This window comes from Aricia agestis, chromosome 4, assembly GCF_905147365.1.
Source record: "Aricia agestis chromosome 4, ilAriAges1.1, whole genome shotgun sequence".
Lineage (NCBI taxonomy): Eukaryota > Metazoa > Arthropoda > Insecta > Lepidoptera > Lycaenidae > Aricia > Aricia agestis.
Window position 1 is genome coordinate 3,781,499 of NC_056409.1, and position 25,366 is coordinate 3,806,864.

Sequence of the window (25,366 nt, forward strand, 5' to 3'; positions counted from 1 at the left end):
AGAGAAAGTAACCTTTTGTACTGCGCACACACTTGGGCACTAAAAAATACTCTTGCGTAACTGGCACGGTTTTAAAGAAACCGGCCACCGTCACCGAAACCGGTTTGGGAGTTATTATTATTATTCATTTGCCGAACCTGAGGGGTCCAGTGAGTGAGTGCTTATAATACTCAGACCGGGATAAAGTTGTATCCATACTAATATTATAAACGCGAAAGTGTGTCTGTTACCTCTTTACGCCCAAACCACTGAACCAATTGTGCTGGAATTTGGTATAAAGATACTTTCGAGTCCTAGGGGAGGACATAGAATACTTTTAATCTGCAAGCGTCATCTAGTATCAAATATTTTTATGTAAAATATAATATTTTATTAACATGCCTTTAACCACCTTGCCATTCCATGCCAACTTAAGAAGATCTTCAAGTCAGGAGGGCTCGAAGGTGTTTTTAGGCTCATAGTCATCCACTGAGCTGTCGTAGTGCAAGTCCCGCCCGCCCAACGCCTCTGGGCGGCGCGTATATAAGCGGCGGCGGCGGCCGGCGCGCAGTACTCGTCCCAGTGTTCGTCGCGCGTCGGGAATGTCACGCGTCGCGCTACGTGTCACGTAAGTAACACGTAACTTACTCTCACTGCACACTCGTTATAAAATTTACTAAAACTTGCACCAATACACACTGCAAACTTGTTATGCGTTTGGGTTTAGGATGATTAAGTTATAAACCGTAAACAATTAAAAGTTATTAAGAGTACCTAAATCTTAAAATTACATCTTATTGTTATATAACTAAAAAAATACATACTCAATATCTAGAGAAAAATTCAAGTACGATAACTACACATTTTGGTTAAAAAATATAGTTACCTATCGTAACATAATAATATGCTGTTGATAATAAGTTTTTTTTCTTGTATGAAAATTTTAATCATATTAAACCTTAGAAAATATGCTAAACAATGGGCTGAGTTCCGAGTGTTAAATATTAAATAAGTACCCCAATTTTATCTGAAATTAAGAGTGAAACGATAATTAAGTTACGTATACTATCAACTAAGACTCTCAATTATACAATAATAGCGACCCGCCCCGGCGACGGGTATAAAATATATAGCTACTGAAAAAATATTAAAATCGATTCAGCACTTTAGATTTATATTCATTAAGTAATGGGCCATTCCGCTACAGACGGATCTTAACGAGAATTTTCATAATGTGGCATTAGTTACATTTTTCAATTGGAATATACGAAAGAAGATGTGTATTTACTAACAAAACAACTTTTATCGGTAAAAAATGGAATTCGAATAATTTAAAGTGTTTTTCAGCAATATCATATTATAAGGGATGCGATGTTTTTTCCCATATTTTAAATTAAAATTGCATATATTTCAAATTATTGTTTAGTTGTAGTACAGTAATACATCAATACGTCGAAATATTTTGTAAAAATTAAACTATTCAATCGTTTTTAGTGATTTAGACGATTAATTTTGTCAGGCCAATAAACAACTGAAAATTTAAAAAAAAAACAACAATTTGGTGCAGTTTTATTACAAACTTACTTACTAGTATAATTATATGTTTCATATCGAAAATTCACCTTCAAGAGATTTGAGAATTTTTATGTTGCACCCGCGATCGTAGCAATAGTTAATAATTTGGTTGTGATTACTTTTATCTAGTTATTATATTATATTTTGACGCGGGAGAGCCATGCTTCGGCACGAATGGGCCGGCTCGACCGGAGAGATACCACGTCCTCACAGAAAACCGGCGTGAAACAGCGCTTCCGCTGTGTTCGCCGAATAAGTGAGTTTACCGGAGGCCCAATCCCCTACCCTTTTCCTTTCCCTACCCTCCCCTATTTCCTTCCGTACCCTCCCCTATTCCCTTCCGTACCCACCCCTATTCCCGTCCGTACCCTCCCCTATTCCCTTCCCTACCCTCCCCTATTACCCCTTAGAAGGCCGGCAACGCACCTGTAGCTCTTCTGATGCTGCGAGTGTCCATGGGCGACGGAAGTTGCTTACCATCAGGTGACCCGTTTGCTCGTTTGCCCCCTTATTTCATAAAAAAAAAAAAGTTATAAAGTTTCTTTTGCATTGGTCGGCAAAGCTTCATCTCGCAATTTTTAAATCTGTAACATCTTCGAAATTATTAATTTAAATCATATGCTGTAAAGGGCCATATAGATCTACATTAAATCAACAACGTATTTAAGGTATTTAATTGAATAAGTATCAATGCTGTTTTTAATAAAATTGCTTCGAAAATTAGCCATTATTTGTCGTAAAAAGTAAATGACAAAAAATGTTATTGTGGGAGATCCATAAGAGATAGACATATACCATCGCGGAGTTTTCTGTAGATCTTTTCATTGTGTATAATACTTGGTACATTATTTTAATAAATCTCGTAGGATTCAGCCTGCGTTTGCAATGTAAGCGGAAAAAAAATGTAATTATTTACGATATCACATTAGAAACCCCAACAATAACAGTATTTCTCCACTATTTAAATAAATGTTATTATACTTATAAACACTCCTCTTGAATCACTCTATCTATTAAAGGAAACCGCATCAAAATCCGTTGCGAAGTTTTAAAGAATAAAGGACAAAGGGACATTAGGGAAAAAAGCGACTTTGTTTTATAATAATAATTATGTATATTGTATAGATGTAGTGAGAAGTATAAACCAAACGGATTAGCCTTAATAAATATCAATACAAACACGTTGTAACTGTAAGTGCCACTTAAGAGCAAAATAATCCGGCGAATGTATGTTATGGGCACGTATTGTGTATTCTTTTAATTTAAAAGTTACGAGTATCTTCTTATATTTATATTAAACATTAAAAATACTGAAAGTATACTAGATGGTACCTATACTTTTTAAGGAGCATTACAATATAACATTAAATATACTTAATGTTATATTGTTATGCTCCTTAAAAAGTGTAGGTACCATCTAGTATACTTTCAGTAAAAAATTCTTACCGTTTCGGAAAAAAAAATCCCGTGGCGGTAAAATAGTTGACATTACCCTTAAAGATTAGTGAGATTTCGTTATTGAGGTTAATTACTTTTTGATACTTTTCTAAGGAAGCAATATCCAATAATGAATTTTTTCAAAACATTTAAACTACCTATAGTGCAAGATAAATATTTTGCACCATAGCTATTGGTGGTTTATACTTTAAGTTTTAAGCTTTATATTTTATTTATTTACTTAGAGCAAAAATAGGCAAAAATTGTATAGCCCCACTAAAGTAAGTATGTAGTATATTAAGTGTTTTGTGAACATTTCAAGTGCCTACCAGTTGCCATTATTCATATCGAGCAAAAAATAGCAAAAAAAAAATACTTTTGTCGTATGAGAGCCCCACTAAAATATTATATTTTTTTAAGTGTTTGATGCTATAGTGGCAACAGATAAACATCTGTGAAAATTTCAGACGTCTCGCTATAGCGGTTCTTGAGATACAGCCTGGAGACACACACTAAATGGTACACACTCAAAATGGTTTAATTTTTAAATAACGCTCAAGTTATAGATTGCCCGATAGAAACGGATCTGGATAACTACAACAAACTTGTTTAAAACAACTGTTGGACAATATGACTTACGTATATTATAACTGTTTAGTAATCTGTGGTTAACAATTATTATTGTTAAGGTGGGATTTCACCAGGTACACTCAAAACATCGTTTTATAAAACGTAGTTCTCATTGAACCAATTCACGCGGTGACGTAAATCTCGTACTGTTTAAAATGGATTTCATAAACTTCTTTTGATCGCGATTATCAAATCTAAGTTTACATGACGTCACGCGATTATTTTACATGTTTTCATCATTTTAAAGCCTTTTCACGTTAATTTAACTACAAAATAGCAAGAAACAATACATAAACCAACCAAACACATGTGTCAAAACTGTCATCTTGACATTTCTTCTGTATGTTTTTCTTTCGGTCATGATAGTGCTTGAACGGTTTTTACGACGTTAGACTTCGGACTTTGGGCGTTCAGAAGATAAAACTTGGATTTGCTGTGAACGCGTTCAGTTTATGTTGGTGAAATGCAATTCAATTCGGGTCTATACATTTTGAACCGGTTTAGTGTGCATTGATCGCGTTCTATTTCTTTGGTGAAATCGCCCTATCTATCAGTTTAAACTATTTCGAAACTAATATATGTTTTCCGCACCTTTCTATTCATTTAAGGTTTCAACTATTCATTAGGTAGGGTACCTAACTATCCTATCTCCTCGGGCGGGAGGTTTAAGCGTGAAGGCGAAAAACACATTTCCCTGTTTATAAAATGAACAACGTTTATAATCACAGTTTAATCCTTACTTATTATTCAATTATTGAATAGAAATACCTCAACAATTATATTTCTTTCCGTTATGTGTCCATTCATCCGCGCTAGTTATGTAAATATGTAGGACTAAGGATATTTTAATGGATATTTTATGCTAAGGATATAGGTACCTACTAATCAAATGTGTCCCGCCCTGCGATCTTCAAAGGGCCAGCTGATTACAATTTGATATTGTTTCGGCCATCTTGAAATTAATTTAATCGGCATCTAACGAGGGTAGTTCCAATATTGTTATCTCCCGTCCACATGATCTTGTATTACATCATATCATCATCTCACGAAGATGTGATAAAAATAATAATTAAGGTATACCTAAGTATATAAAAATAGACTGTGTGAATCAAACGCACGCACACAATTACGTGATTTCAGATAACTTAAAATAGCAAATCACGCGTCGCACGCACACATAACGTCTTGTCTCTGTGTTGTGCAAGACTTTTATTTCAAGAACACGGCGTAGGCAGTGTTTTTTTTTTTTTATTATAAAATTGTGGCCGTCTATGGACTGTTCGTCCATATCCTTTTTTTGTTATTTTATTAATTAGATTTTTCGCACCAAGGATAATTGAAATAATATTATGAATTTTAATTAATTGTGGTCCATCACGCCATGGACATTTTTTTTTAATATAAGTAATATATATATACTTAGTAGAATAGACTATAATATATTATACATATAATAAATAAAAATATATTTATTGTTTTATAAATTACATAATAATAATATTAATGTTTTGAAAGTAGGCAGTGTTGTCCATGAAGGGATTGTTATTAGGGAAATTACTAGCATATATCAATAACAAATTGGTGATCACGTTATAATTAAATATTGAAACTTTTCATCATAACGTTGTACAATATACAAAAGAGCTAAGATATTATATTTTAAATGTAGAGTTTTTCAAACTGTGTTTTATCATAAGGTTTCTATAAAATGAGAACCTTTTTGAATTTGACCCTCAGCCCGGCTCATCATCAGTGATTTGAGAATGTGAGCACTTACAACTTATCTCATTTCGTCCGCTTTTTCCTAATAACCCGAGGCTGCCGCCCCAGATATATTATGTAATATGTTGATGAGGATGTTATAAACTCCTATTTGGTTGCTTATTAAATACATTAAAATTGTGTATGGTAGAATATACTTTTTTAAAGTCGATGACAATTTTAGACTAAACGTGTGATAACTTAAAGCATAGGCCAGACCTACGCGACCAAGCGACTGCGAAGCGGGAGCGTCAAGTTGTCAAATGTGTGTTTTGAATCAAATTGACACTTTTCTCATTCAAAACCATAAAGTTAATATACCTAGCGGAATAGAGCAACAATCTCGAGCTGTCAAACCAAACCGAAATTGGTTTCATCTATGTGTAAAAATATGTGTATGTATACACTTACACAAACATGATTGAACATGATTTCTATGAGATTAAATTGTCAACTTGCGGCACGTGCCGACTGGACGTCAAAAAAAGAGTGCTGCTGTCATGTATCACAAGTCTCTTTTTACTACGCAGTGTTACTGATAGTGACATCTCTCTTGCTCAGGCCTTTGTATCTCTATTCAGTTAGGTATATTAACTTTATGTTAAAAATACACATTTGACAACTTGATGCAATTTGACGCTCCCGCTTCGCAGTCGCCTGGTCGCGTAGCTTTCGCCTACGCTTTATACTTTACCCTCATGTGATAGTACATAAGTGCACGTTTTGAGCGCATTAAAAAGTTTTAGATGTGTTGATTTTTTTATTAACCTTAATAATTAATTTTCTCTTTTCAAACTTACGACAAGCCAAGTACCTTTGTTAAGATAATAACAATTATTTAATTAATAACTTATTCAGTTAAGTAAACATGGAGCCAAAACAATAGGAGAATAACATAATTGTTAACAATAAAGGACAAGTTTTCGTACATTTAGAAGCAAAAGGAGGCCATTTACCTGTTACAACGAATCAAACGACCAAAATAGGGTGGGATTGGGAACAAAACGGACAAGTTACAACTTAAACCAATCTCTAAAAGTTTGTACGGATTTACGCCTACGCTATTTAACACTTTGAGGTCGATTGAATATAACAATATTGTCAGCAATAATAATCACATATTGTATTTTATAAGGTCCAGAGTACAGCCGTTGATTATTATAATAGCTCCCACAGCGGTTTCGGTGACGGTGGCCGGTTTCATTAAAACCAGGCCAGCTACGCAGGAGTAATTTTATAGTGCCCAAGTGCGTGCGCAGTACACAAGAGCACTCTCTATTCCTTTAATCTCATAACCCAGTGGGACGAAAGTAAAGACCGACACGACCGGCGAGAGATCAGGCGCAGGACTGACTTTTTACATACCCATCCGACGCATGGATCATCTTACTTGTCAGACAATGATCAACCTGCATTGTCCTAACCAAACTTGGAAATAATATCATGTTTCCAATGCGGGAATCGAACCCACGACCTCCGAGTCAAGAGCCGCGCTCTATACCACTAGACCACAGAGGCGTTTTTAATTATATGATACACATTGTATGTCAAGCATATGTCAAGATAACTAGTGAGGACACCCAAAATGAAAGTTGGGGTTATTAAAAATATATATATCCACTGCCAAATATATAACCTCCTCCTTTTTGGAAGTCGGTTAAAAATTTGCGGTATGATATTGATGTAAGCGTCGATATTTTCTACGGTGAATTTTTTTTTGAAGAAAAATGCATTATTTCTATTATTAGTTGTTGCAGAAGGTACATCAAGTAGAGGCCGGTGACGAAATCCTTGTCTGTTGGTTCGTAAATTTATTTTTGAGAGTAATTCACTTGTACACACAGTTTGACAGTTTTGACAATTCATTTGCTGAATTGATTGAGAGGAATATTAAATATAAATGTGACCATTTTAGCCCCGCAGATCCTCAATCCTCCGAAAAAATCCTTTAGCATGCCTTGCGCTAGAGGATTTTTTTTAATTTTCATTCCGGAGAAACCACATTTTATTACACTTCACGATTCACTGGAGCTTGTTAAAATTACATATTATAACAAGTTACTCTATGATTCTCAAAAACTGTGGCCGTACCACGAAACCGTTTTGAGACTCAAACAATCGTACGAGAATGCCGCGTCCCACTCTAACGCAAACGTGAAATGACGTTGTAAGAGCAGGACGTGGCATTCTCATTCGATTGTTTGAGTCTCAAAACGGTTTCATAGTAGGCCTACAGGTCATGCCATCCTTCCTCATAAACCCCCTATTTTTATTTAAAAAATCTCGGGAATAAAAAACCTTCATACGGTATGTAGCGTATAAAAACTCGTCCGCGTCGCTATTCTTTGACGTAACTAATGAGATGCAAACAAAAATGAGCCTTACGGCGCTACACGCATCTGTTAATTTTATTAAAAGGGTTCAGACTATCGAATATTTATGAAATACGAGCGGGAATTTGTAATAAGTTCTTTATTCGCCTGCTTTTTATTATCCTAAATGCCCTCTGTATATGAAGCCCCTCTGTGTGTGAATCAAACGCACGCACACAATTACGTGATTTCAGATAACTTAAAATAGCAAATCACGCGTCGCACGCACACATAACGTCTTGTCTCTGTGTTGTGCAAGACTTTTATTTCAAGAACACGGCGTAGGCAGTGTTTTTTTTTTTTATTATAAAATTGTGGCCGTCTATGGACTGTTCGTCCATATCCTTTTTTTGTTATTTTATTAATTAGATTTTTCGCACCAAGGATAATTGAAATAATATTATGAATTTTAATTAATTGTGGTCCATCACGCCATGGACATTTTTTTTTAATATAAGTAATATATATATACTTAGTAGAATAGACTATAATATATTATACATATAATAAATAAAAATATATTTATTGTTTTATAAATTACATAATAATAATATTAATGTTTTGAAAGTAGGCAGTGTTGTCCATGAAGGGATTGTTATTAGGGAAATTACTACCATATATCAATAACAAATTGGTGATCACGTTATAATTAAATATTGAAACTTTTCATCATAACGTTGTACAATATACAAAAGAGCTAAGATATTATATTTTAAATGTAGAGTTTTTCAAACTGTGTTTTATCATAAGGTTTCTATAAAATGAGAACCTTTTTGAATTTGACCCTCAGCCCGGCTCATCATCAGTGATTTGAGAATGTGAGCACTTACAACTTATCTCATTTCGTCCGCTTTTTCCTAATAACCCGAGGCTGCCGCCCCAGATATATTATGTAATATGTTGATGAGGATGTTATAAACTCCTATTTGGTTGCTTATTAAATACATTAAAATTGTGTATGGTAGAATATACTTTTTTAAAGTCGATGACAATTTTAGACTAAACGTGTGATAACTTAAAGCATAGGCCAGACCTACGCGACCAAGCGACTGCGAAGCGGGAGCGTCAAGTTGTCAAATGTGTGTTTTGAATCAAATTGACACTTTTCTCATTCAAAACCATAAAGTTAATATACCTAGCGGAATAGAGCAACAATCTCGAGCTGTCAAACCAAACCGAAATTGGTTTCATCTATGTGTAAAAATATGTGTATGTATACACTTACACAAGCAAGATTGAACATGATTTCTATGAGATTAAATTGTCAACTTGCGGCACGTGCCGACTGGACGTCAAAAAAAGAGTGCCGCTGTCATGTATCACACGTCTCTTTTTACTACGCAGTGTTACTGATAGTGACATCTCTCTTGCTCAGGCCTTTGTATCTCTATTCAGTTAGGTATATTAACTTTATGTTCAAAATACACATTTGACAACTTGATGCAATTTGACGTTCCCGCTTCGCAGTCGCCTGGTTGCGTAGCTTTTGCCTACGCTTTATACTTTACCCTCATGTGATAGTACATAAGTGCACGTTTTGAGCGCATTAAAAAGTTTTAGATGTGTTGATTTTTTTATTAACCTTAATAATTAATTTTCCCTTTTTAAACTTACAACAAGCCAAGTACCTTTGTTAAGATAATAACAATTATTTAATTAATAACTTATTCAGCTAAGTAAACATGGAGCCAAAACAATAGGAGAATAACATAATTGTTAACAATAAAGGACAAGTTTTCGTACATTTAGAAGCAAAAGGAGGCCATTTACCTGTTACAACGAATCATACGACCAAAATAGGGTGGGATTGGGAACAAAACGGACAAGTTACAACTTAAACCAATCTCTAAAAGTTTGTACGGATTTACGCCTACGCTATTTAACACTTTGAGGTCGATTGAATATAACAATATTGTCAGCAATAATAATCACATATTGTATTTTATAAGGTCCAGAGTACAGCCGTTGATTATTATAATAGCTCCCACAGCGGTTTCGGTGACGGTGGCCGGTTCCATTGAAACCAGGCCAGCTACGCAGGAGTAATTTTATAGTGCCCAAGTGCGTGCGCAGTACACAAGAGCACTCTCTATTCCTTTAATCTCATAACCCAGTGGGACGAAAGTAAAGACCGACACGACCGGCGAGAGATCAGGCGCAGGACTGACTTTTTACATACCCATCCGACGCATGGATCATCTTACTTGTCAGACAATGATCAACCTGCATTGTCCTAACCAAACTTGGAAATAATATCATGTTTCCAATGCGGGAATCGAACCCACGACCTCCGAGTCAAGAGCCGCGCTCTATACCACTAGACCACAGAGGCGTTTTTAATTATATGATACACATTGTATGTCAAGATAACTAGTGAGGACACCCAAAATGAAAGTTGGGGTTATTAAAAAAATATATATCCACAGCCAAATATATAACCTCCTCCTTTTTGAAATTCGGTTAAAAATTTGCGGTATGATATTGATGTAAGCGTCGATATTTTCTACGGTAAATTTTTTAAATGTCAAATAATGATATGAATCATAATATGATTCATTTTTCTAAAATCGCAAAATGCAGCTCTGCTTGCAATTCATTTCTGTATTTTTGTACTGATTTGACATTTGTCAGTTTTTTTTTTTTTTTTTTTTATTTTATATTCAGAAGGCTTACAGACAAATAACTTAAATAGCTAGTACAATAATTTAAATAACCAAATAGCTAATGACAAGCCTCCACATGTATGTAAAAAGATAATCATTATACAAATCAGCAAAAATGTGTCAAACTATATTAATCTTAAATATACTTATATTAACTAATTTTGGTAAGATAAAGACAAATAACTTAAATACAAGAGAAAAAATAATAATACAATGAGAGTTATGAGCAAAACCAAGTAATAATACTAAGTACCTCAAACACAATAATTATTATACAATCCTAATCAAAGAATGAATTTGACAATAGTCGTTTTACAACGTTAGATTTAGTACATAATAGGTCAATGTCCATGTCCTGCGATAATTTATTAAAAGCATAAGTGCTTCGTAAAAAAAATGCATTATTTCTATTATTAGTTGTTGCAGAAGGTACATTAAGTAGAGGCCGGTGACGAAATCCTTGTCGGTTGGTTCGTAAATTTATTTTTGAGAGTAATTCACTTGTACACACAGTTTGACAGTTTTGATAATTCATTTGCTGAATTGATTGAGAGGAATTGCTAAATGTGACCATTTTAGCCCCGCAGATCCTCAATCCTCCGAAAAAATCCTTTAGCATGCCTTGCGCTAGAGGATTTTTTTTAATTTTCATTTCGGAGAAACCACATTTTATTACACTTCAAGATTCACTCAAGCTTGTTAAAGTTACATATTATAACAAGTTACTCTATGATTCCCAAACGAAACTGTGGCCGTACCACGAAACCGTTTTGAGACTGAAACAATCGTACGAGAATGCCGCGTCCCACTCTAACGCAAACGTGAAATGACGTTGTTAGAGCAGGACGTGGCATTCTCATTCGATTGTTTGAGTCTCAAAACGGTTTCGTAGTAGGCCTACAGGTCATGCCATCCTTCCCCATATACCCCCTATTTTTATTTAAAAAATCTCGGGAATAAAAAACCTTCATACGGTATGTAGCGTATAAAAACTCGTCCGCGTCGGTATTCTTTGACGTAACTAATGAGATGCAAACAAAAATGAGCCTTACGGCGCTACACGCATCTGTTAATTTTATTAAAAGGGTTCAGACTATCGAATATTTATGAAATACGAGCGGGAATTTGTAATAAGTTCTATATTCGCCTGCTTTTTATTATCCTAAATGCCCTCTGTATATGAAGCTATTTCAGGCGATTGCTAGGCTCTCAGATTGTTTTTTACCCCCGTTTGTTTTTATGTACAAACCGGGAAATGAGTAGATAGATTACCTGATGGAAGGTGACTGTGAAATATGAGTGGGGCAATTGAAACCAAAATTGTGCTGAAATTTTTTAAGGCACGATGTTTGGTCCGATAAACTTAGGTAGCAAATGGCATCCGTGGCAAAACTCCTCGGTTACAAAACACCGTTTGTTTTATACTCCTGTTTATGTTTTCTTTGAATTAGAGCCATGTACTTTAAATTCAAATTACTTGTAAACAGGTGAATTAACATTTTTCAATTTACACCACAAGGAGCGAACTCGAACAGGCGTTTACCATTACTGGTTGTGTCTTTAACGATCAGTTTACTACGCAATGAAACGTGAAAACTTAAAAAAAATATTGTAAAAATATAAAAGTCCGTGCCGTGTATTTTTTATGTACTGGAGGCAAAATGTTAAATAATATTGTACAACGTTTTTATAAAGTTGGTTACAAGATAGAACTATGTACGTGCTTAAAGCACACCAAAGTGTATCTTACAATAATTCCTACGATTTTTTTTCGTAGACTAACTTTACACTGAAAATAATACAATTTTCAGCGTGAAGTTAATCCGAAAGAAAAATAACATAATTTTAAGTTAATTTCGTTGAGTAAATTGCGGAGGCTTGACTAAGTACGATTATAAGAAAGTAACTCGTTCACCTCACCTTAGAATGTGAGAGGCAGACGACGGGACTAATTACTATAATAATTATTATTATAATAAATAATTTATTTTCATTGATTTTAATATCTCTATTCCTTTCTTAACTATAATCTTTTTACTACATTATTGTACGGTACCCCGGTCAGTCTCGCTGTTTTATATTATGTTGATAATAATTAAATGGCATCGTGACGACATTTTCCGGGAAATAACCAGTCCTTTCCGGGATTTAAATTATCTCCTTATTAGATTAAATCAAAATCAGTCCAACGGTTTAAGCTGAAAGAGATTACAGATGTACTCTTCCGCATCAATAACATTTATGGCCAATATTTTTCAGCATCCTTAAGACTTAGGCCGGTATAAATAGTCAGTCCATCTGGTGACCCGTTTGCTCGTTTGCCCCCTTATTTCATAAAAAAAAACATGCCGAACTTCGGCCTAGTGTTTAGACACCTACGCCAGTATAAATAGTCAGTACTCAAGATGCATCTCGGTCTCAAGACACGGTTCAGGCTCTGTGATTGGTTGGCTGTCAAAATTTGGAAGTTCGGCATGTTTTTTTTTATGAAATAAGGGGGCAAACGAGCAAACGGGTCACCAGATGGAAAGCTACTTCCGTCGCCCATGGACACTCGCAGCATCAGAAGAGCTGCAGGTGCGTTGCCGGCCTTTTAAGAGGGAATAGGGTAATAGGGGAGGGTAGGGATGGGAAGGAAAGGGAAGGGAATAGGGGAGGGTAGGGAAGGGAATAAGGTAGGGGATTGGGCCTCCGGTAAACTCACTCACTCGGCGAAACACAGCGCAAGCGCTGTTTCACGCCGGTTTTCTGTGAGAACGTGGTATTTCCGCGGTCGAGCCGGCCCTTTCGTGCCGATGCATGGCTGTAATGTATTTTAAATTACCGATGATACACCATGCCGAAATTACGTCGCGTTATATTGTATGCGTAGCGGATTGCTGACGTAATCATGCCCAAATTCGGCCGCGTAATTTCGGCATGGTGTGTTTACGCACCAAGAGTTAATTCAAGTATTGTGCCATTACCGTCCTTGTTTAACTGCAACATTCAATGGCATGTATTGATGTATCACATTAGTATGCCACGCGACTGCGTTCAGATGGCCTGCGCCTGAATATTCATACATATTATGGAATATGCAAATCGTACCTTGGCGATTTTAAATGTTATATGGGTGTAAATTACCAGATTTCTTTTAATACACGTGTTATGAATGCATGGCATATTACGCCATTAAAATGTATATTACGTATGCATATTTTATGCAGGGTATTGCGTGCTCATCGCATATTTTACATTTTAGCTCCCCGTGGGTAAGAGTTGTTTTCATTTGTTAATAAGATACTTAATTAAATAGTTTATTAAGCGGATTACTATCTTTATCAACTGACTTTACTATCTACTGCTACACAAGGACGATATTGCTTATATGCATCGGGTAGGTAGGTTTCAGTCACGTCCATCATCCGTCCCTCTAGCTGGGTTATATGAGTTAAGAAAGAGAGAGCTGTACTCTTTGATACTGCTAACTCACTTGGGCACTATAACATTTTAACTACTGCATGTAGCTGGTCATTCCAATGAAATCGTTATCGTCACCGAAACCGTTGTAGGCGGCACCATTAGTCTATTAGGTATTCCTGTGTAGTGTGTTCTCTATTTCTTTACAAAGGTTCATAATTTTAATTGCCGTTTGAATTTTTGTAAAGAAATAGATTGTTCATTAAATAATTTTAAGCGACAATTTTTTTGTTGTTTTTATTGTTTTTATTTTTATATGTATATTTTTTGTTTTTTATTTTCTGTTTTTGCTGTCATCTGTTGCTATGTAGTGTAATATATATAATATGTGCTTGTTGAATAAATGTCTATTATTATTATTATTATTATTAAATTGAGCCTATACCGACGTACCGTAATTGGTAAATAGATTGTATTTGATCGATGATCTAGCCTGTAATTTATTTACGAACGTAACCGTAGCATTTTATATACTTTTGATTTGTGAAGCTCTGTCTTAATCATATTATTGTGTGAGTTATTTTCCCCGTCTGGTATAGTTTAGGGCGGTGGTACTAAACCTTTTTATACACGGGCCACAATCACGTTTTGGTCTTGTCGCGGGCCGCAACCGATATTTTAAGAGTAAAAATAACTACGTTCTTTAAAATTAGCTATTTAGAAGTGGTAAAATTTTGTTCGACGATTTTGGTCTAATTTGCCGGTGGGCATGAATTTAAAAATGATTTAACGTTACGCGGGCCGCAGGTTAGGTGTAGCTGGTTTAGGGAATTTCGGCCTTTTTTTCCTCTGATAGCGATCTGACGCCAACTCCGGATGTGTTCGGCGCCAGTGGGTTGTCTAATGTCTATAACGCTTTAATTGTGTTTTTCTCTCAATCGAATAGTACTAAGGAAGCTTGGGACATTTAATTTTCAGAGCCTTTATAGATTTATTTTTCACAATAACTTAAACAGAAGTCTTTGCAATAACTATAATAATAATACTCCCCACACCGGTTTCGGTGACGGTGGCCAGTTTCATTGAAACCAGGCCAGGTACGCAGGAATAATTTTATAGTGCTCAAGTGTGTGCGCAGTACACAAGAGCACTCGCTATTCCTTTACTCTCATAACCTAGTGGGACGGAAGACCGACACGACTGGCGAGAGATCAGGCGCAGGACCGACTTTTTACATGCCCATCCGACGCATGGATCATCTTACTTGTCAGACAATCAGGTGATCAGCCTGCATCGTCCTTACCAAACTTTGGAAATAACATGTTTCCAACGCGGGAATCGAACCCACGAGTCCGAGTCGAGAGCTACGCTCTTAACCACTAGACCATGGAGGCGTTTCACAATAACTATATCGGTATTATAACGCATAGCTCCGACACCCAGTGGCTCAGAGAGTAACTCTGGACTGCGAAAATCCTGGGTTCAATTTGAAAAATAGTGTCTTGTTTCCAATTTTCGTTAAGACGATCCAGGCTTATCACCTTATTTTCTGACAAGAAAGATGATCTATGGCAATTGGCATCGGACAAGCATGTAAAAAGTCGAAATTACTCCTGCGTAGCTCCGTCATCGAAACCGGCCAGGGAAGCAATATTATTATACAAAATATCGAATGTCAAATGTACCGTACACTTATTTATACTATCGTCTATCTTACAGATCATGCATCGAAAAAGCGACAATAATTTCGCACCTATCCGAAATTCATGTTCATATCCCTTGTAGGATATGCTCGATTATAATCGACTATTATAGATAACTTGCTGTCCCGGCAGACGTTGTTTTGCCATCGATCTAGCTAGGAGTCATTTTATTAGTGTTTTATCGAATACCGAGCAAAGCTCGGTCAAACAGTTAGTTAGATATAATGGAACATAAAGCTAGTAAAGCAAAAAATCGCTTACGACTGACTCTGCAGGACCCAACAGAGATGTTATCAAAAATTACTTGAAAATTTTACATTAGGCTTTAAAATTTTAGAATCCGGGCGAATTAATATTCAAATTAATTCGTATTTAAATAAATATCACACCTCCTAAAATAGCACAGATATTTAATTTTCGTTGAGCTTTTGAAGTGTAAATATTAAGATTTCCCTAAAAATCTCTTAAAAGGAGCCGAATTAAAAATTAATTACGGAGCAAATGAGAGACGTGCTGGGTTTTTCAACATCAAAGGTTTATTTTTGCTGTTCTTACGCCAGTTATTCTGATTTGTTACCCCTGAAAAAATACTGAGGCTGTAATTTATAAACTGTATAACACGTGTTTGCCGCCTGTCTACAGTTCTCAAATAAATCATCCGATTTTGATTTAATTTTGAATTGCTAATTTACGAGTCACTACATAGGTGCTATATTTTTTTCTCTTATAACTTTGTGTTACAGAAACATCTCAGAAAACGTATCAAAAGTACAGTTCATACTACTTTACTTTCTTTCGTATGATCTATCCATATTTGTGCCCTTAGTTAAAATCAGTTATTACTTTCGGAGCTTATCCAATCTAGTCTAGATTTAATATAATAAGTATAGTGCCGCAGAAGGGCAATAATATTAATTAACTATTTCCAAGAATTTGATCTGAGCGAAAACACGATATCTTAAAAATTTCTCCATAGAAAAAAATCACAAAAATGCATCTAATTTTCACGAATTTTTTATTCAGTGCCATAACCATGCATTAAACTAAGTTAATATCATAACAATTGTATAAAATTCTGTCATTGAGACACTGACCTGGCGGAATTTTAAATTATTTATCGAGTTATTAAGAAAAAAATAACTAGGCGATGATTTCGTGTTGTCCTTTCGCCTGGCATAGGAAAGACGGACGTGAGTGTAAAGAGAGAAGGACTATGTTTGATTTTTTGGGTTAGTCGTCCTCTTGTCACTCGGTGTCTCTATGAATAAGCAAAGAGACACCGAGTGACTACATTGTTAGCAATAATCTAAATAATATATGATCCGTGGCATAATGTACTCAACGTATTAGTATAAAACGCTAATAGCTTACGCAATAGAACCGCAAATTACGAATACTAGAAGACTGGAGAATGGAGATTATTTTCAGTAAACTTTCTGGTATTGGTTATATTCTGTAATATACCTATCTAGTATTTAGGTCTACTTTTATAACAGCCTACTATTATGCTGTTGTGGAATTGTTTTCATAACAGCATTATAGTGGGGTGTTATAAAAGTTGACTGATGAGTCAATGTGGTCGGTGCGGTTCCCCTGGGAGTAGTTGTCGTGGAATTAGAATTAGTAGTTCGTGGCGCGGCGGCCGGCTCGGTGTCCATAACGGTATTAATTACTTTACCACTGCTCTTTCACTGTGAGTGAATTTTGTATAATAGAATTTGAGTCAAAACGAAAAAAATCAGGTGCGTAGATAGGGTCGTAGCTACCGCCGTATCTGCCGTATCAATTATACGGGGCCGTGCAAACATTAATAAAAAAAATCCAATATTATAATTTTTTAAAATTCGTAAATGACAAAGTTAAAGAAGCAATTCCTTTGTTACCTGCGTGAAGCGTGAGTTCGAAAATTGGCACCCTATGCGACTTTTCTGTATTGTAATAAGTTTTAACTTTCCGTATACATTTTTGTAGAGGTCCTTAGCCTCTATGTAATATCACTAATAGTTGGTGGTGTCATAATATGGACTAGAGATTCCATATGACACCACCGGTGGTGTCGTTTTGGTGGTGTCAAGTGGAATGATCGATTTTTGAAAGGTCTAAATTAGTTCATCATCATCATCATCACCATCAGCCTATTGCCTTCCACTGCTGAACGTAGGCCTCTCCCAATGAGCACCAACCATCCAAATTAGTTATTTGTAATTAATTAATTCGAAACCTCACCTCCGTCGCCTTCTGTCTAATGATTAAACTTTTCTGTCTATTCGGTTGATTTATGATTTCTATGATTTTTAATTGTCGAATACACTTAACCTGCATTGAGTCATTACTCAATGGGTTTGAACTATCTTGTTATTAATTTGTAATATTATGTAGTTGTTATCTCAATGGCTATCGTGTAGGCAGTGGTTTGTACTGTACGGACTACGGACAAACGACCTCGTCTGAAGGCCGCTCGTTAAGCGCACGGGGTAGACAACTTGCCACTTATACTAGACGTCTTGTTTACACAATTCTGTCTACGGGCTAGTATCCAATGTATTACCGAAAAAGTAAGCGCTTGACTCAAAAGCTTGCATTTGTGCCTCAAAATATTAAAAAAAAAAACACTAACGAATTGTTCTTTGCGATAAAGCACGTAGGTAGAACAGTCGTTCGGTTTGGTCTTAACCCGTTTGGTGCAAAACCTTGAAAATCAGCAAATAACTTTTATCAGTAGGTATGTCTAACTGCTAAAGACAAAGCACTAAAGTAGAGCACAAAGCTAGATTATAAATATAATAGTAATATAAACTATACTCTGACCACTTAAAGCGTGACTCTCTCGTAGCATACTCGTAGCGTACATTTAGTATTCAGAAGGTTTACTACGAAGGTTGCGCTGAAACTGGTCGCACTATAGCAACAGCGGCGCCCAGCTTAATAGCAAATATTATTATTACATACTATCCTAATGTCACTTAATCACGTTTCTCGTTCTAAAATACACATCATTTTAGTTAAAATTGTTTGAAACAAAGGTGTGTTAGGTATATTATGAGTTTTACAACATGTAGTTAATTGATCAAATCGGATCAGCCGTTCTCGAGTTTTAGTGACACTAACAAAATTTAAAATTCAATTTTATTTATAAGGGCTTGGTCCAATACCCTTTATAAACCTTGAGAAGTGTTTCAAATGCACATAAGTAATAGAAGTTTGTCGCAGTGTGTTTATTTTGACATACAGGAGGCCAGTATAAGATCAGGAAGCGACGTTGCATAGAGGAATCTGCCGCATAGTCAATAGAGATAGTATGGTAGCGTTGTCGATTTGGCTACCGTTGCACCATTCCACAGAATGGTCACCTCCTTTTATTCACACCCAATTAAGGCGAGTACTTACCTCAATTCCAAAACGATAATCTTGCACACAACCGAAGTCGTGTACGCATCGCAATAAGATTAATTTTAGCTTAGCATAAAATTGTAGTTTCGAGGGGCGAATCTTCTCTATGTCATTTTTCATGTGTTTATAAATGTCTTTGGAAATAAATATTAAGAAACAAAATTGTTTGGTTCAGACCTTTTTAATATAGATTCATTAACAATTTATTAAAATAAAATGTATGTTATCCTAGGTAATACTTATATTTCGATGATAACATTTTTTGTCAGAGGTGAGTTTGTAAATTAATTACAGCCAAAGTATTTTTAAAATGTTTATTATTTAAACCCTTTTAAATATTGTGCTTTATATCTCATGTTATTTTTATCGTATGGCTTTAGAATCCCATAAGAATAACTAAAATTGAGCAGCAAATTATAATTCATTTTAAGTTATATCAATAGTATAACATTAAAATCTACTTAGCCCACAAATAATCTGTTAGATCAATTATTTTTTATGTTACAGACGAATTGTTTTTTCATTTTTTTTTTATGTAATGTAAACTTGATTGCTTATCGTTAACGGCGCTCTAAGCTACGCTCAATAATTTCATTTTGTATTTTTACAAAAAATAACCGTATTAAATTAATTATGATAGACTTAAAAGTACTACTAAAACGTCCTGCAAAAAAGGAAGTACTGAGCACTTAAATGCTTATTAAAACCTATAAAACGCAAATAAATTACGGAATAGGCAGCAGCATCCTTCGTCTCCAAGCGAGTAGTTTTAAAATATTCAATGTAGATTGAATGCGAACTAATACGGTGGTAATATATTACTTTAAGAGCATGCATGTATGGGGACCTCAGACCTTTGTGTTTTTCATAAAATTCTTTGAGTATTAGTGACTTGTGAGTTGTGACACAGGTGTGTTTTAATATTCCATTCCGAATAAACAGACAGTAATCGGCTTATTTGCGTGGAAACTATGTTTGAATCGTGAAAAATTCATTTTGCTTTTCATATTAGATATAAAAGCCTTTTGCCCGAGCGAACAGCGAACTAATTATTCATTTGTTTACTAACATTATTTCATTGTTTTATCATTATGAATATGTTATTGGATTTATCCCTTGTCTATATTTTAAGCTTCAAAAATTATTATTGGACTGTAGTCCAATAGTTTTGCTCGGGCAAAATGGCCTTAAACGCAACTTTATCACCTGTAGCTGATCACGTTGCTTTGTTTTGTTACATCCTGTATACTTACTATTATGATACAGTAGTGAGTAGAGTAACTTAGCTGCGTCCTTGAAAAACTTGTTTTGTTACACCCAGTATATTGTATCACATTGAATACTGTGTACTGTAGCACTACAGAGGCTACACGTGTAGCTATTAGTTGGAGCAACAAGTGCAGCGGAAACGTCGGGGCGGAAATTCGCGCCGCTCGGATATAGCCCCGCCGACAACTTCGCGATGTACGTGATAGCGGGGTAACTGTCGATTATGTTAAATAATACAACAGTACTTCAATTTTAATATGGTTTCGATGCAGTCTTGAACTAGCACTATAAAATTTTATTCTCAAATGGTCATACCAAAGTCAATCGCATTCGAATTGATCAAAAAACAGTTTTTGGTATCAAGGTGATTCGTTTATCGGGTAATCATTCAATTACACTTATAATCAGGTAAATAATTTAATTTACACTTACTACAAGCAAGTGTATGTTGTATTTATTATAGCTACGAGTGTAACTCATGCCAGCTAGTTATTCTCGTTGGGTTAGATCCCTGATGTACGACAATTGGCGGGTCCACACTAAGCGAGCAGCCTCGTTCGAGGCCCGCCGCGCGCTGCAAACGGGCCAGGCATGCTCGCCGAGGGCGAGGCGGCGGATCTGTACACAGCGAGGCAGCCTCGCTCGAACAGCCCGACCCATTGCTCAGTTGAGCACAAATATACTATGCCGCGATGGCACCACACGTACGCACAGCCGCGGCAGCGTATGCTTTTATTTTGCTATGTGTAACTATAAAAAATAGGAGAATCTCGTCTGAATGATCCTAACAAAGATTCTATTTTTTTAGATCCTAAACAGGAATATTCATTTTGGGGCTAATTTCTGTCCAAGAATCTTCCCTCATCTCCCTGTTAGTGTAATTGGGATCCCTGGCACCTGGGATGGCATACATTTGCGGCGTATAAACTTATTAGTTGTCGACACTGATCGTTCATTTTTGAGCGCGGCACAAACAAAAACACCTAACGTCCACACTGCGCGAGGCAAATGACTGAGACACCTTTGAGCAATCATAAAACCGACACCGGTCGGCTAGGAAGCGCGCGCGCTCGCCCGAGCCTTAGCATGCGCCGGCCTTGGGCAAGAAACCAAGCAAGCGGTACGGTGCATTCCGCGCGCGCAGGTCTCGCCCGAGGCTGCTCGCTTAGTGTGGATCCCCCTAATAATTGTAAAAAAAATATATCTGCGTGTTTAAAAATAACTCAGTAAAATGGTTTTCATTCCAGGAAATGTTAGCATAATACGAAAGATAATGCGTTCATAGCATGCTAGACCTAGGTATAGGGCGCATTCATTATCTCTTGAACTATATTTTGCACGTACCTACTCAAGGAGACTCAGCACATGAACAGTAATATCGGTGTCAAATTTGGTCGTAGCTTTTATTCCCCGATATTCTTCAGGGAACTATATTTTACCTCGACCCCACTAGCCTGCCGCGAAGCCTACGCAAATAGGAAAATAAATATTTCTTTCTACATTATCCGCTTTGAAATCAAAAGATACGCGTTCAAAGAAACCCCGAACTGCTCTTGAAGGGTGTGTATAAAAACGAACAATATCATAATTATGTTTCGCAGAGTCAAGATAAAAAGATTAGGGGTTGCACGGTAAAAAGTTTAAAATAGTTCAATAAAAGAAAACTTGAAAGTCGAAAAAATAAATAAAGAGATGCTTTAAAATATAAGATGAAGTTTATAAAATATTAAGCATTAGATTAATATATGAAATACCGCGGAAATCGTATATTTTTGGCAACAAGTAGCGTATGTCTACTTTACAAAATTAGTGGCAAATTACATAAATTAAATCAGTCCCAAACTTAGCGAAGTTAGCGCATTCAAACAAACTTTTCAAGCTTTATAATATTAAGTATAGATTAAAGAGTAAACGAGAACAAATTATCGAAGTAATAAAGTTGTAAAGTTCATAACGATCGCGCACAGTTCACGAGCGAGGCGGACTTGATTTAGACACAAACTGCGATGCAAACTAATAATTAAGTTTATAACATCTAATCCGACGCGACGCGAGATCTTTGTCACAGACTTTTGAACAATTGAAACTATTATGGCTCTATAATATTACACGTGCTTACGAGTCAGCTAGCATCATTATATAGAGATTATTTGAAAAAAAAATGTAAAACTTTCTTCAAAGAATAACTGCACTTAAATGAATACTTACTTTTGAAGATACGCGGCAAATTTAAAAGTGTGGGAACCTTTTCAACCTAAAGTCTATACTTATTAATAAGTATAGACTTTAGGTTGAAAAGGTTCCCACACTTTTAAATTTGTAACAAATCAAAAAAAAATATTTTTTTAAGATAATATTTGATGGGACATAATAAAGGGTCTACTTATTCATAGTATGCCATTATCCTATAAATAATGTGAGCACCCATTTATATAATAGCAAACATAAAGTCTTAGATAATAATGAGTGTTAAACTTAAAATAAATGATTACAATATCATGTTATTTTCATGCTCTTTGTGAACCAATAGCGAGTGAAGCCATAATATCATCAGTCAAAACAGTACAATTTCGATTTTGATTCAGAATGAGACGCGCCCAACAATACACTGATAAATGATCTTGCCTGATGATATTGTGAAGTTCATTGATGAATAAATTTATTAAACGATATTATGTATTTGTACTAGACCGTAGACGACGTTTGCAACTCCGTTTGCGCCAAAACACGGTTATCGCGCTGAAACCGTAAATTTTTCCGGGACAAAAAGTATCCTGTGTCCTTTTCCGGGACTCAAAGTATCTCCATGACAAATTTCAGCAAAATCGGTTCAGCGGTTTGGGCGTGAATAGGTAACAGACAGACAGACACACTTTCGCATTTATAATATTAGTATGGAAGTATGGATGGATACAGAAAATGAAGCAACACAACGCGGTAAAACTTGTAAAAATTGTTGAGACTTCACTTATGGCCAGGTTACATTACACCAATCTAGCAATCCAATCAAACGCTGGATTGCTACTGGAATAATATAAACGGGCACTGGAATGCACTGGAATACTTTACTGAATTACTTACCTGCATTCCAGTGCGTTCCAGGGCCCCTTTTACGTTTGACCCCTAGATTAGTATGTAAGTCCGCTATTAAGTTCGAAAAGTATCATCTTATTTTCAATGAAACCGACTGACTTACAAAGAAAGAGATGCTATACATCTGATATCGTCGTATGTAAATTTCCTCTTAACTTGCAGATCGACCCATCTTAGCACAAAGGGCACGCTCAGCCCTTTGTTGCACTAAATCACATACTTTTTAATATTATCTATGCTTAAGTACGGTAAAAAAATTAAGTAATGTTTTGACTTTTGAAGTATATGATGTTTGAAGATTTTTCGTGTAATAATAATTATTACTATCATGATACTATTTTACTGATAAGCTCGTCGTAGTAACTTAGTTATTTGTTTTCCTTGTATTAAGGTTCTTGATAATTGGGTATAGCAAACTTTCTATTATTTATTTTATTCGTTCGAAGTATTTGATTAAATTTATCCTTATTTAGCTTTTAATCCCGTGGGATTGGGAAAGTTTAATTTATTACATTGTATCGTATTGTTAGAAATAATCAGGCTTTAGCGAAATTATATGTGGGCGTACGAGCGGTCGTGGAGTCGCGGTGTGGCACCAGTCACCACAGTTACTTCACAAAAGTTACAGTTACGTGATTATATGAGTATATTATGTCACTTTCATATCAGTCAATACACAAAATATCTACTTATATTATAAATATAAAACTCAAAAGTGACTCACGTGGTGATGTATCAACGCACAGCCCAAACCACTGGACGGATCGGGCTGAAATTTGGCACGCAGGTAGATGTTATGACGTAGGCATCCCCTTAGAAAGGATTTTGATCAATTATTCTACCCTCATGGGGATAAAATAGGAGATGAAAAAATACGGGCAAAAGCTAGTTTTTTACTATTAATCTTATATTTGAACATTTAAATTTAAATAAAATAAAACATACGTATGCAATTTGATCTGGCTTAGACTAGCAGTTCTCTCTATAAAATGTCCCACAGAGGAGCCTCTCGCCCGCGCCTGTCTGTCGCGCGTCGCCCATAAACCCGTGTTATGGCCACATTAATGATCATGATCATAATAATTAATTAACATCTCAACTATAGCGCTAATATAGTGTTTTATCATTGGAAAAGTTTGGCCACGATTTTTTGAAAATATTGTTAGGTTTCTGAATAAGTTTGATTTTATTACATAATCAATAATGCAATTATTTCAACACATCAATTATGAACGAAAAGAAAAACAGAGACTCTTTCGCATTTATAATATTATTTCATTTATTGGTGTAGATAAAAATAAACAAAACTTATGGTTTTCTACAAGTGTAAAAATCAAGTAGATTATTTTTAAAACTATTGTATAAAATAAACAAAATTTAATCCAATAAAGCTAAGGTAAGTACTCATATACGGTTTTGCTCGATCGAGCAATCACGTAGAGTAAAAACCACGGCTCGGGCTTTCGTCCACACATTCAGCCTTGCTCGATAGTTTTACTCCAGTTCGAAGGAAATTAGCTACGAATAATAAAAACTAAGGAAGAGACTGTGTCAAAAAATTTGTCAAGCCGGCTCGTTTCGAGCCTTCAAACTGGCTCGATGCGAGCTTTCGATCTGTGAGTTTTGCGGTCCACACGGCGGTTTTTGCTCGATTTCGAGTAAAACTATCGAGCAAAACCGTATGTGAGTACTTAGCATAACGAGGTTTTAATAATCTCACTTTACGGTGAACTAGTACAAATAAGGCCACGTTCACACGGCATTGTCCTGCACGGTTTTTTGTATTCGTTTGGCGATGGCTTGTAGGGGATTTGTTGGTACACGATTTGTTGGTACACGATTTGTTGCGGTACAACAAACGTGTGAATGATTCTACATACATTGTATGCACCACTATTCTGACGACCTCTGTGGCTCAGTGGTGATTGCGTTGGAAGCTCAAGCCGGGGGTCGCGGGTTCGAATCCCGCCGACGGAACAAAAAGTTTTATGTGCCCGGATCTGGATGTGTTTTATAATATAATTTAAGTTTAGTTTATAATATAATAAAAATCTTAAATATATGTATAGTATAAAAGTATTAAATTTATTTC

General features: G+C 35.7%; 1 protein-coding gene across 1 annotated transcript in view; it reads left to right on the forward strand.

Annotated features, from left to right (window-relative positions):
- The first annotated feature begins 565 nt into the window (after positions 1 to 565).
- The window catches only part of LOC121726497 (helicostatins), a 58,801-nt gene continuing 34,000 nt past the window's right edge, over positions 566 to 25,366 (forward strand). Inside the window, exon 1 of the mRNA XM_042113881.1 lies at positions 566 to 607. Within this exon, the coding sequence (XP_041969815.1) occupies positions 582 to 607 (26 nt within the window). The 5' untranslated portion in view covers positions 566 to 581. The remainder of the gene's footprint in view (positions 608 to 25,366) is intronic.